Here is a 15,069-nt window from a genome sequence, read left to right as displayed (position 1 = left end):
TGTGGTCATGATTATTTGGAGGAACTTCTCCAAAAATCAAGGGAGACTCCCTTCTTTTTTTTTGGCTCTAAATTAATTGTGTTTTAATTTCCTCTTATCTTTTAAATCAGCAATGGAATTGAAAGTTTAGGATTCCCAAGAACAGATCTAAATCAGAAGTAATTTTCAACAGTGTCTTTGGTTTCTACCTAAATCTACAACAGATATTACCTGACAGTGAGTTCCCTCTTCTTAAATTTTTCACTATGTCTGTACAAGCTTAAAACTCTCCCCCATCGCACCCCATTTGTAAAAAGAAGAAAAAAAGGTTGATCACTGCCAATACATTACTTCTTCCCCAGAAAAAAAAATATCTTGCTCCCATTTTTAAAATATGGGATATATTCAATAGTGATAACTCCCAATTACATTGGAGCCACTGAGAAGTGGGACAGCTCTATTCTTTAATAGAAATGTTATAAAGTAAAATGCATACACGCTTCCTCCTGACATAGAGGATGATATATCAAGACTTCATAGAATTGCTCATGCTGTCATTCCCTCTTCTTCTTCAACATATATCTCTTGGAACTGCAACAGCCTCAACCAAGCTATGTGGTCCCATACTGTCCTAATGATGTCAAGTTCATGTTCTTTCAGATGAAGGAAGGGTCGATGGGTGGTAAAAGGCCAAAGAATGCCTGCTGGCCTTCAGTGGTCCCTGACACACTGATGTTCATAACTGTCTTGAGTGAAAAGAGAAAAATATTCCAACTGAAGAAAATGGTACTGTATTCTTCACTGTCTGGATTGCTCGTAAGAGTATTGGCTTAAACTATGATCATATTTTTTTATATATTAGGAGAAACAAAAATCAAGATTCTCATTGATGAAATCAAGTTCTCACAGATTAAAATTAAAACGAAGATAAACAAGGAAGTACCTGAGGGCACTGCAAGTCCAACAATCAATAAATTCTTAGATCAAGCTTTCTGGTAAGTGAGTTTTTTTGTTTTGTTTTGTTTTGTTTTTGTTTTTGTTTGTTTGTTTTCTGACACACCCTTAGAGTTCTTGGCATAGGAGGATATTTTTGGGAGAATAGCTCCATTTTACCATTTTCTCTACAGGCCTTCCATACTATATTCCTGTCCCCAACATTCTCCTTTCTGTTCTGGGCCATGCATGGTTTCCTGATATTGCTGGAAGTTCTCCATGGGGTCTGCTTACCTACAACACTGGTGAGGGTTCTCCCTTCCAGTGGCACAATCTTATTCCCACTTCCACCTATGTTGGGGAACATCACTGAAAAGACATGACTGTCGAATGACCTGTGAGCTGAACCCAGGCACTCCGAGGCTTCTCATCCCTTCTCCTGTCCTTGGAATGGGGTTCCACTTGCCTTTTTCTCTCCTGGAGGCTGCTCCTAGGACATAGGCTTGGAATGGTGATGTGGCGCTGAGGACACCATATGGTATGTCCTCAGTCAGCATGACTGACCCCAGGTGAGGCCTGTTTACATACTGTTAGGATTATGCTGCCTTCAAGACAATCCTTATATATAAGTTCCCTTTGCTTATTAAAACTGCCATCCACCAACCCGGCCTGTCACTTTCTTGGGTCTCTCCCTGCCCTTACACCCAGGAAATTCCCTGGAAAGTTGTGAATAAACAAACTACTGAATCCAATTCTTCAGAGTAGAGACAATAAACATGAATGGAAAACAAAAAAAATAAGGAAAAAAACCCCATAAATGATTCTAACGCATTGCCAGATTTAATAACCATTAGCCCCAAACAGATTTGTGTTTGAATCTTATCTGAATAATATCAGCAAGATATTTAATTCTCTAATCATTTAAAAAAATAATAATATCTTACTCCTGGGTAACCTTTACTGAATGTTTACCATGTGTCAGACAATATGTGAAGAACCACGTGTATATTATTTTATTTATATAATAATCCTCTGAGATAGATATTATTATTATTGATAGATATTATTATTAATCCACTTAATAAACAAACATACTGAGGCTTGTTGAGTTTAATAAAGTTAATAAGGTGCCCAAAATTATTTATCTGGTGACTGATTGAGCCAAGATGCAAGCCCAGGTAGTCTGAGTGAAGAATTTATCACAATGCTTGACACACAGTAGACAGGTCATGTAGTAATCACCATAAGTAGTGTCAGATAATCATTACTGTTATAGTCAAATACTTCAGGAGTTTCCATCAAATACTGATCCTCTCTTGGGGCCAGTGAATAGTGCCTGCCTCACACTCTTCTACTTTGGAGGGAAAGGCATTACTAAGCATCTGATGGGAAATCTGCTCTTAGGGATCTGCACATCTCACACATCATAAGGTATTATAAAAACCCACAATTTCATTTCATAACCCCAAAATTTAAGTGGAATGAAGAAAAGCTAGGTTCTCTTCGATGTAGAGAATTCCGGATAAATTTCATGAAAGCTGCAGGTATTGCCAGAGTGAGATTTTGGTACCCAGAAAGGCTCTTTCTGTAACTTCAGGGGCTGGGGATGATGTGGAGTGGTCCCTAAGCTTCCCCTAACATGGGCAGAGTGGACATTTGAACAGTGATACCAAAGTTCCTCAGTCTAGGGTACCTGTGGAGGCTGCTCTGTGGGCCAGTTCTTTCCGTGGACTCCCACTTTCAATTTCACTTCCTGAGTTTTCCCCCTGAATGGTAATATTTTAAAATGTTAATTATATATTCTTCAAGTCAGAAGGCAGACTTTAAAAAAGAACAGGGTAGACTATTTTATTGCTTTAGAAATACATTTCACCCTTTTACTGAACAACAGTATTTAGCTCATTACATGTTGTGATAAGAACATGGCGCAGAAGAAACAGTCTTGAGTTGTACTGTTCATGCTCAACATATAGGAAAGAAATGTCCATGAAGCATAAATATGGCACAGTTACCTGTCATGTTGCAGTAGACTTTCAGAGGCCCCAGAGGTCCACTGCCATCAGGATCTATCCAGTAGTAATTTGACGTCTGGCCCAGGTGTTTGTATGCTTCACAGGAAGGCTCATAGATCGCTGGAACAGAACAGCCTACATGAGCACAGTGCAGAGCAAACAGTTCCCCAGATGGGTCCCCCAGCCGATCAAATACTGGCCCGCGCTGCTGAGCAGCATCCTCCTGTGGGAGTGAGAGTTCTTTTTTCTTTACATTTAAATTCATGATTTGGTTCTTACTCTATAAGCATTTCTGACCCAACAAACATAGCAAGTTCCTACTATGACTTTATAGTTGGGGAAAGGTCTAAAACAATCAATAAATTGTTAAATAAATATAATGTCTGTTCCATTAGGGCTCACAATCATTGAAAAAAAATTAATCTGTAGTTATTTCTAGGTATCATCTCCTTGTTGTAAGGGACTTTATTTTGAAAGGCCATAAATATTGGCTGTTTTGTTGGGCTATCAACTAAGAGAACCATCTCTCTACCACACACACACACACACACACACACACACACACACTCCTTTTGATATAGATTGTGTACATTACCCTCAAACAGCATGAGATTTCTAATTTTCCTTTATTTCAGGAGAAAGGAAAGAATGTTCCTGCTTCATTTTGTTACAGTTATTTTAATTACATCACATCTAGTTTCTGCAGAAAGCTGACATCAATGTAATTAAATTATAGGCTCTTTTCCATTGTTTTCCTTTATGTTCCCATGCTCCTGACACATTTTCTTTTCTCAGACATACAAAATGGGCATTTGCATATCTCCTTTGTAGTCACAATTTCTAGAATACTACTGGGAAGACTTTTAAAAACAGCTCCACGGTGACATTTCTGATGACTTTGAAAGATCTCTTTACAAAACTAAGAACTATTTCTGGTAAAGAGCTATCGCCGGATGCACACGCAGTGGAGCCTTTCGGCACAGTGCACTGGAACTCACACTGCTGGGATCAGGTGTTCATTGGTGGCAGGTCCGATTCTGGGACCTCTCTTTTCCACCTTTGTCTTCCATGTTCTCGGTGCCCCTATTTGGCTGCCTGTGGTTTCCTCTCTCTCCAAAGATGTTAGACTTCAAATTCAATTTCATGTCAACAACAACATACTGGACTAAAACAGTTCTCAAAATCTTTGACTTACTTCATTGGCCTTCCTCCCTTCCTTCTGCAAATATTGAGTGTCTATGATGTGCTGGGCAGGGGCAACGCAAATACAGATGTGAGCACCACAGATAAAGGATGAGTAGGGCTTGTTCACTAATTATTTTGGTATTACTCATGCATAAGGTGCCACTGGAAGGGGGTGCAGATGGAAAGCTATGCAGAGCTCATGTGTCCTTTGTCCTGGTGTGATGATTAACCTGCCGGGTTTCAATATCCCAAGTCTCTCATTTGGATAATAAACTATGGTTGCTCTAGTTTTGAGTGGCATCCCAAGTAAAATATTGCAATAAAAGTCAGTGAGGGATATTTCTAAAATCTAAGCAGGAAGATGCTATAATTAGATATAGGTTTTAGAAAGAAAACTCCTGTAGAAAAACTATAGATTTTAGGGGACCTCAGAAGTTCATGAGCGCACATAGGCTGTCATGGCCAGAGGCCCGGAGAAGGATGACTAGCTCTGTACTCATACTGAATGAGGAAGGCTAAGTAGTTGGGACTGATTCACATGTTTTTAAAATAAGCTGAAGATGGAAACCAGGTAGGTGTCGGTAGTTGGGAAGAGAGTTGAGAATGACCTAAACTCACAACTTATAACCGCCTTACTAATTTTTTGCAACCTCTCTCCAGATAATTATGATTTTTGTGAGTAGCTCAAAATGAACCAGGCAATGTCAGGTTAAAATTCTAAAGTTTTCCTTTTAGTCTCTTCAATATTTCTTTTTTTAGTATTTAATCATTAGTCACTCTCTTTTCCCTCTGCAAACCCCCCATTCTCCTTATCATCTGGTATCTGGTTTATAACAATCACACTATTAATTGGTTGTCTTACCCAAATATCTCTTCACTTCTCACCAAATTATGCCATTAGCCTAGTCCTAAAACATTACTTTCATTGGGTTAAAAAATATGTAATGATTTTTTCAGCATCCATGGTATTATATCCCAGGTCACCACCCATGCATACAAGACCTTCCATAATCCTAACAGGTATCTCCTGGTTTTGCCAGTGTCAACCTTGCACACTGGTCAGGCACCTTTTCTGGACTTATTTTCATCTCTAATACAGTACAAACCTCTGAATCTATTCACTTTTTCTACCATAGTTAACTATTGAGGCAGAAGTGCTAAGAAACAGGGCTCTGCAATTAAACAGACTTGGGCTGAAATTCCTACTCCACAAAGTACTACTTATGTAACATTGGGCAAAATCCCCTAATTTCCTTTAGTGTTATCTGGAGAATAGGTATCAGGTATTTGCAATGAAGTAATGAGAACTGGAAGACACAACAACACCGACTGCTTAACCATTGTATCTAGGCCATTGTAGATATTTAATAGGTGGAATTTTTATGATTAATATCATAATTATTGATTAGGTCCTACTTAAATTCCTCCTTTCTTAAGGAAACCTTCTCTAGTCAATATACCTAACTTTCTGTACAGCCCAGGGCATTCGCTGCTCATCTCATGTACTGTAATATTTGATTATAGTTAATTTAGGACTTGACTGTTGTTGATTGAATTTCATATATGAAAATTTTATTTCCTGACAAGACTGTGAGTTATCTTGAGGGGAGGGTCTAATATATATATATATATATATATATATTTCTCTTCTGCTATATACAATCTAACAGGGTAGATTCTTTTTTAAGATTTTTTTTTATTTATTTGAGATTAGAAGGAGAGGGAGAAAGAATCTTTAAGCAGGCTCTGCACTGGTCAAGGAGCTGGACATGAGGCCCAATCTCAGGACCCTATCTTGGGATCCCGTGATCACTACCTGAGCTGAAACCAAGAGTGGGACACTTAGACGACTGTGCCACCCAGGCACCCTGAACATGGCAGATGTTTAAGAAAAGCTATCAGAACTGATGAAAGCACTATCTGATGGTAAGAAATGTGGTTCACTCCTGCATGTCTAAGTAAGCATATAAACCCTCCAAAGAGGACTACAGACCTTAACTCAAGTAAGTAAGACTAAGAGCAAATGTTGAAGGCTTAGAGACAAGGGAAATCTGGATGCAAGAAGCTCTTCTCTTTTTCTTCAAAGTATGACAGTTATTGTGCTTGACTTTAATTTACGATAGGCCTACTAGCTGCTTTTGCCTCATCATCACAAATGGGAAACCAAGTATTTCAGCCCAAATGGTATCATGTGTGAAAATCATCTGAAGAGCTTTTTAAGATTCCTGGGCCTCACCCTAAAATTCTGATTCAGCAGAGAATTTGCAGTTCTAATAAGCTCCCAAGTGATGCTGATGCTGTGGGTCCTGAATGCATTGTGAGAGGCACAGCTCTAATCCTGGGGAAAAAAAGTTAACTCTGGAAGGCCAATTCTTTATTTATATTTAGATATAAGTGGAAAAAAGGTAGGACACTGAAAGGCAATACAATAAAATCCTGAATAAGGGTGGAATGGTACCTCACTTCATTCAAAATAATGAGAAGGGATTGGGATACAAAAGCCCAAATAAAAATACATCTGAAAAAATATATACTTGGATGAATGCACCTGCACAATAGCAGTGGTTATCTTTGAGCAGTAAGATTATGGATAATTTAAAACTTCGTACTTTTCTGTGTTTTCCATATCACTTTATAATGTGCAGAAGTTATGTTATGATTACAAATATACTTGAGAAATACATATCTAGAATAATGGCAAAGAGGTAAAATGTCAAGGACACCTGGATATAATGAAATTGCATTAGTTTTATACCTGAGTAAGGAATTAAGAGATTTTCATTCAAATTTCCTTTCTGTCATTTACAATGTGGAACCCACCCACCGCCAACTTTGAGTTTTCTCAGCTGTAAAATGAAGGAAATGCTCTCTCCTTCAACTAAGCTGTTGTGATGATTAAGTGATATCACACACTTTGTAAACTAAAAAGCATTGAGCATATTGACATTTTAATACAGAAAAAGAGCTAACCAAAGCATCTACCCTGCATGTCTCAGCCAGTTAGTTCTGGACCCAGTGGTGGCATAGTTGGATTGCACATTTTGTGCACAGGAAGCCTGAGGAGAGGACAGAGCACAGGGGCTAAGGCAGCAACCAGCGAAGGAAGTGAAGCACATGAGCCATCATCACTGCTGAAGAACAGAGAGGCAAGTGGGCTGATGGGGAAATAAACAGACTCATCAACTCCATGGATTTATTGGAAAAGTAATAAAAGGTCTCATATTACTGTATGTTTTTGTAAATAAATCTCAGATGTGTGCAGCAATATTACTAATGAACCCATCAGACTGAATTCCATAGCATGTAAAATTCCAGAAGGTGGTGAATCCTAAGCATGTTCTTCAGTTTCCTGAAACAATGGTATAGTCTGCGTGACATCATAGTAGGTACAATGGAAAATGCCAACATACTCCTGTGTTGGTTTCATATGGCCGCTGTAACAAATAGCCAAACATTAATGTACACAGACACTCTTAGAGTTCTGAGGGTTTGAGGTGGGTTTCACTGGGCTAAATTCAAGGTGTCTGAAGCCTCTGGGGGAAGACCCCCATTTTCTTACCTGGTTCAGCCTCTAGACTCCACCCTGCTCACTGTTCTTGTCTCATTTCTACATCTTCAACGCAAGGTCTTCCTACACTCCAGTGCTCTGATTCCCTGCTTTGGCTGCCACATCTTTCTGTTTTAAGGAGCCCTGTGATCACAATTAGGCCCACCCAGATAATGTAAGGGAATCTCATGTGACTTCACTTAATCATAAAGTCTCTCTGCCATATATGGTAACATATTCACAGGTCCTGCAATCAGGACAAGGATTACTTGGGGTGGGGGCAATATTCTGCTTATCACAACTATATAGAAATATGGCTGCTCTACTTAATGAATAATTTTTATTAAGCATTAAATATGTTCCTAGTGTTGTTGGTTAATAAGAAGTATTAAGCAGAATACTAAAGATGGAAGCACAAAGTCAAAGTTTGTACTGGCCTTTAGAGGTCCATATGGCCCTGAGGTTACAACCATCAGTAGAACACCAAGCAACACGTGCATTCTCTGCCCTCCCACCCCCTACCAAAGAGGAGAAGAAACCTGAACCCTGTTCAGGTGCAGATGCAGCATGAGGCGTCTGAAGTATCACTGACTTGCAGACAGAAGGAAAAGCAAAAGGTTGAAGAGCAAAGATGTGCAATTGGCCTAATGTGCTGGGATGAAGCACAGTTAAGGAATGCTCAGAATGTGACTAGAATATAAAGGAGGACTTACACCCCCAAGAGGAACATTCGAAGAGTCTGAATTACTGCAAAAAATGGGGACAGAAAGAGGGCCAAAAACCAAATAAAAATGGCAATGTGTTTAGCAAGCAGATTTGAGTGACTTTTTAGATATTTCAGGGTGGTGGTATTTATAGAACCAAATTATAGGGAAAGAAACTATTTGATGGACTTGGATGCTGACCACACTTTGTAGGCATTTGAACATAAAAGCAAAAATAGAATAAAAGTTGATAGAGATTGCTAAATTCACGAGAGAGTCTTTGTTAGGATGTGTGAGACGGATTCATTTTTTAAAATGTTTATTTATTTATTTTTAAGATTTTAATTTATTTATTCATGAGATACACAGAGACAGAGATGTAGGCAGAGGGAGAGGCAGACTTCCTGCAGGGAGCCCAAAGCGAGACGTGGTCCAAGGACCCTGGGATCACGCCCTCAACCAAAGGCAGCCGCTCAACCACTTAATCCCCCAGGCATCCCAGATTCATTTTTTTTTAACATGGGTATTTCTAATTACTAACAGAACTACACATTTTGATGAATTTTGAAAAAGGAGCAAATAATAGAAAAGAAAAAGATAACATCTTGTTTTCTTGCCCCCAGGTGCAAATTTTGGTAAGCTTGTATTTCAGTTTCTTCCTGAATGCTGAGCCTTTCTTACTTCTGTGTAGACATCTTTCAATGGTGTGAGAAGTTAATGTAACTGCTCGTAATCCAGAATACATAATGGCCACATTCTATTAGCTGTTGTCAGGTACTCACTACCACCTCCATGCCACCATGAAGTGAGCTCTAAATTCCGATACTCAATTTTAGATTCCTGAGAATCTTAAAAGCAACAACTATGCCTCTGAATGCATCTTCACCAGCACTGGCTAGACTCTTAATTTAAAATAAAACAGAAAGAAAAAAATAGTTTCCTATTTGGCAAAAAAAAAATCACTTTTCATTACTGTTTTATTTGTATTTTTTGATTAATATTTGGAAAATATATTTTCAAATGTACATTGGAGAGATTTTAAAAAATCTTTTGTAGTGTATACAGTTATAGTGTAGCCCATTTATTGTTATTGTTTTTTTTTTGTTGACATAGAAAATGGGAATTCCTGGGTGGCTCAGCATTTGAGTCATCTGTCTTTGGCTTGGGTCATGATCCCATGGTCCTGGGGTCGAGTCCTACCTACATGGGGCTCCCTGTATGGAGCCTGCTTCTCCCTCTGCCTCTGTCTCTGCCCCTCTCTCTGTGTGTGTGTCTCTCATGGATAAAGAAATAAAATCTTTAAAAAACATGGAAAATGAATGTTATACTATACTAGAAACGAAGACTGAAATATGTGTTCTTCCCTATTTGCCTTATAGCTTTGAATATGTAGGTTTTGATGTATAAGTGCATTTTATGTTTTTGGATATATTAAGATTTCCCTTTAAAAACTGTTCTCACATCTCTTAAATATATAATATTATCCTCCATTTGTGACAATAAAGATCCTGAATATCATGCTAAGTAGTAATTAAGACATATACTCACATATGATTAAAATATTAAAGTACTTGGGAATGGAGAAGAAAGCACAGAAGCCTACCATGGCTTCTATTTTCACATAAACATTGACTATTTATTTACTTATTTTTAAATTTTTTTAAGCATTGACAATTTAGGGGATCCCTGGGTGGCTCAGCAGTTTGGCACCTGCCTTCAGCCCGGGGCGTGATCCTGGAGTCCTGGAATCAAGTCCCATGTCAGGCTCCCTGCATGGAGCCTGCTTCTATCTCTGCCTCTCTCTCTCTCTCTCTCTCTCTCTCTCTCATTCTTTCTCTCTCCCATTAATAAATAAATAAAATATTTTTTTAAAAAAGCATTGACAATTTAAAAAGTACATTGCCATAGTTTGAAATATATCCCCTGAAAAGATGTTGAAGCTCTAGTCCCCTGTGATAGTGACCTTATTTGGAAATAAGGCATTGAAGATGGTTAGGTTGAGATGAGATCACCTCAATAGGCTTAATCCAACTTGACTTAAATAAAGGGGCTATTTGGACACAGAAACAGATACCTACAAGGGAAGACAACATAAAGACATAGGAAGGATGCCAACCACAAGCTAAAGAACATCTGAGGCCAGCAGGAAGAAGCTGGTAGAGAAGTATGGCACAGATTCTCGCTTGCAGTCCTCAGAAGGAATCAACCCTGCAGATACCTTGATTTTGGATTTCTATCCTCCAAAACTGTAAGGCAATACATTTCTTTTAAGTCACCTTGGTTGTGGTTCTTTGTTACAGCAGTCCTGGGAAACTAATACAGACACGTAGGTGCCAAGTGACTGGGTCAAGTTGGAGCTTTTCCAAATTATAGATGATGTGGACGCCTCTCCACCATGGTCTAGTACTTTAATTTTAATAGAGAACTATCTCCCTGATAAAATAATTATTTTTGGCTCATGTGCATAAAGTCTTATACTGGGTGCTCTGAATAGTACAAAGCAATGGTTCTCCAGAGCTCTGCTAATTCTGATGAGCTGAGGAAGGCTCTCCTTGACCCTATCTATACCTCATAATTTAAGAAAGACATGTGGGCACATGGCATATACCCTTCCTCTTATTACCTTCTAAAACATATGGACCTCTAGACGTAGCCAAGGATGAAACGTGTCCGAAAATTAACCACAAGTCAAAAATGAACACGTACATAAAGGTTATCTTTGGAACATCATAAGTAGTCTTTTCCTGATTGCCAGGAAAGGGAAAAGTTCACTTCTAATGATTTGATATAAAATTGGAAAGAAGCATAAAATAATTTTATAGCTCATTTGCTAGTAAATGCTGTAACATGACATTTTGGGTATTGATAGTTTATGAATGTTCTTCACTTTCCTGCTCTCTTATAGGAGAGGGACTGCTCACTTACTACAGACCAGGAACAAGAGGCTAACAAGGGAGAATTGGTTTACTGGAGACTCTACTCTTGAATTAATAAAGAAGTCTTTTAATGGAAAACGTGGTTGTACCAGAAAATGATAAATAGTTGTTCTTAGCCCTTGAAAGGGGCCTGGGGCATATGTGAATTGGTGATACTCAGAATAGAATGGTCTCAGGTACGCTCTTCATGCCGATGCCTTTTAATCACTAAGTCACCTTCTGATCTTAATGTGTCTTTCAAAAATAAGTTTATCTACTGGAATGAGGTATTTCTCATTTGAAACCATGAAATTGATTTTCCAACTTCAATCGGGCTCTAGTGAATTTGGTTGGAGAACCTAGTTTTCCCAGATTCTCATTATTCTTGTTAAGGTAACTACTTGTGCACAACCAAGCTGGAAATCCAGAGAGGCAGCAGGGCCTTGAAACCTTCCCCTGTGAAATCTCCCTAATTCTAAGACCATGCAATTATTTTTAATTAGCACAAAGTAAGCTTCACAATACCTAGGTCCTCATTAACACTTGAATATTAACTTCACATGTTCTCTGTCTCTTTTTTGTTTGTTTGTTTTTTGTTTTTGTTTGTTTGTTTGCTGAATGCCCTGAGTAAGCTACATTATATCCTGGAGGAGCTATTGTCTCATAACCGGCACACAGCAAATGGTGGTAGTAGAGAGAGTGTGGGTTTAAAAACAGATATTCTGCATGCTAATATTATGTCACAATCTTCCCATCAGTGCAATTTCTCTATGAGATGTTATTCATTATCATCCTCTAAAGAGTTCTTTCATCTAAGTCTCAAGGGAAAAGGGTAATGTAGAAGGGGAAAAAAAGGAAAAAGTTTGATTTCTTGTTAATAAATCAATAGCTTATATTTCTCTTACCTGACAAGTCCTTCAAGCAAATTTTGGAGATAAGAGTAAAATCTACATTTATTTTTTTCATTTCTACTGTCTCTCTTACCCAAATCCATCCCACTTCTGCCTTTTGTTTTATTCTTCCCAACTCCTTCCATTCTTGATATTGGCTCCAAGGCACTACTTAAAAGAAAACAATAATCCCAAACTTCGTAATGCTAGTCAGAGAACCACAACTCTTTGGCTCTATATCATCATGACTGCCATATTACTTGGTGATGTCCATATCCATACTTGATATTCTATGACCTTCACTCCACAAAACATAAAATTAATTGTTTCTTTTCTTGACTGAGTCTGGAGAAGCTCCACTAGTATTTTCTTCATATTACTTTTAGGTTACTGAAGACTAAGAGGAGGGGGGAGAAACCTATAAAACCAAATGGCTATGCTACAAACTCATGCTTTCTCATTTTAATAGGTCTCTACAGTGAAGCTTAATAACCCTATTGATCACTAGCTTAGATCCTATACAGACCGGCTATGTTGTCTCTTGCTCTATCTACTCAATCTTCTATTCCCATCTCTAACCTCATCACTCTCATTTTCACTCTATCCCAATAATGAGACAAAGAACATTGATCCAAATATGTTAACATCTATATTCCACTCCTTCAGTGTAACTCTGCCCTACACAGGTCCTTTTCCCTTTCCAATTGCTGATTAATTAATTAATTGATTAATTTTTTGATATCGACTAATGTGGTACTAGATCTAGTGCTATGCCTTGTACTAGAAATAAATAAAATGAGTGAATTATAGATCCTGGCTCTGAGGAATTTTCTGTCTGATGTATGGGGTAGACGTGTGGAGAAATAAAATACATATACTTGGCTGAATGAATTTTTTTAAAGATTTTATTTATTTATTCATGAGAGACAGAAAGAGAGAGAGACAGAGAGAGAAACAGAGATACAGGCAGAGGGAGAAGCAGGCTCCATGCAGGGAGCCTGATGTGGGACTCAATCCCGGACTCCAGGATCACGTCCTGAGCTGGAAGGCAGACACTCAACCACTGAGCGACTCAGAAGTCCCACCCAGGCTGAATGAATTTTTAAAAAAGATTTAAACAAAGTACCCAAACACTTTAGGTAAGGGATTGGACAACTTGGCTTAGGACAATCTGGTGAGGCTTCATTTGTGAAATCACTTGGAGGTGAGTCTTAAAGGATGAGTAGGAGTTTTCCAGGAAAAGGAGAGAAGGAGCCTTCTTTACTGTTCCTTTCCGATACCATGTTATTTCATGCCAATCTTCAGATACTTTAAGAGAATTATTTCCTTAATTTCCCTTCTCTTTTTTTTTTCCAATTAGCTCCATCTTCTTTGTCTTTTAATTAACACCTGTCTCCTTTTTCTTGGGTAATGGAAGGGGGGAAATATGCATGTTGCCCTCTAGTTGTGTTTATCAATCCAACCTAAGGGGACTTCTTTTTCAGCACGTACCCCTGAACCTCCTCAAGTCAGAAAATTATCACTTCTGCCTCATTTTCAAGAATGCCACTGATGACTATGCTGACTTTGACTAAGTCCTCTTTCTCTGTGACTTCAGTAGACTTAGTCACTGTTGACTATACCCTCACTGAAACTTACTCTTCCCCACCCTTCTGTGTCTTCACACTTGTCTGTCTGACTCTCTGACCACTTCTAGACCATGTCCTTCACTGTCATTTTTCTTTTTCTGGCCTTTATAAAGAGCTATTCTCTGAGGCTTGTCTTCAGTGCTCTGTCCCTGCCATCTGCACGGATTAGTTCACTACTCCAAGGCTTTTTACCTAAAGAAAAGCAAAGTCACAACTGGAACACAGGAATTCTGGCTACATAATCTTTGCTCTTAAACTATGCTGAACTGTTTTTTATTAATCTCATAATTTTTATAATTTTTTTAAATTTTTATTTATCTATGATAGTCACACAGAGAAAGAGAGAGAGAGAGAGAGAGGCAGAGACACAGGCAGAGGGAGAAGCAGGCTCCATGCACCGGGAGCCCAACGTGGGATTTGATCCCGGGTCTCCAGGATCGCGCCCTGGGCCAAAGGCAGGCACCAAACCGCTGTGCCACCCAGGGATCCCTAATCTCATAATTTTTAACTAACTTTTTCATATTTATATTTACTATTTTTACTATTTATACTATTCTTATCATCATTCTCAAGAAAAAAAGCATATTTTGTTCTTATTGTTTGGAAGATAGTTTGGAGAAGAGGGTGTGTTTTACTGAAGTAGAGTCTCCTGAAGGAAGAACAGATTTGTAAAACTTATATCTGAGTATGTGTGTCAAAAGAAAACAATGGAGTGAGAAATTCTCCAATTGTTTTTAGCTAAACAAGACTCAATTTAACAGAAAAACAATCCTGGCTCTGATTAGAAAGTACTAATTCCTTTGCAAACTTCAGTCATTTTGAGTAAAATTGTCCTTGCAATTCAAATAAAAACAGAACTGTATTTTATACTAATTTATAGCTTAAAAATGTTTTACTATTGTTTATCTAATTTAATGAATGAGGCAGCATGACTGATTTGAAATGCCAAATGAAGCTGTTGAAATTTAATGAGAAAGTAAACTACTGAAAAATATGAGTATTGAAACTTGAAAATGAAATGAATAGACTATTTCCCCCAAAGAATCATACCTCCCTCCATTGACACTCTTGCATTGTCCCCCCCCCCCCCGCCCCACTGATTCTGCATTTGATCATGTCACTTGTCTTGGTTAAAGAGACATTAGCAAACATGATATGCAAAGTTGTTGGCCATTTGGGCTTATCTTCTCTTTCTCTTTAGAACACTTCTGCTCCCATGGGAAGAAACCTGAACCAACTCACTGGAGACACATGGCCCCATTGAGAGAAACACTAA

The 15,069-nt window shown here is 38.3% G+C and overlaps 1 protein-coding gene across 1 annotated transcript in view; it reads right to left on the bottom strand.

Annotated features, from left to right (window-relative positions):
• The window catches only part of CNTNAP2 (contactin associated protein 2), a 1,951,553-nt gene that overhangs the window by 696,362 nt on the left and 1,240,122 nt on the right, over window positions 1-15,069 (bottom strand). The window contains exon 12 of the mRNA XM_041753355.1: window positions 2,925-3,044. Within this exon, the coding sequence (XP_041609289.1) occupies window positions 2,925-3,044 (120 nt within the window). The remainder of the gene's footprint in view (window positions 1-2,924; window positions 3,045-15,069) is intronic.

Source organism: Vulpes lagopus, chromosome 4 (assembly GCF_018345385.1).
Source record: "Vulpes lagopus strain Blue_001 chromosome 4, ASM1834538v1, whole genome shotgun sequence".
Lineage (NCBI taxonomy): Eukaryota > Metazoa > Chordata > Mammalia > Carnivora > Canidae > Vulpes > Vulpes lagopus.
Note: the sequence above shows the minus strand (reverse complement) of the source record. Positions and strands in the feature narration are given on the sequence as shown.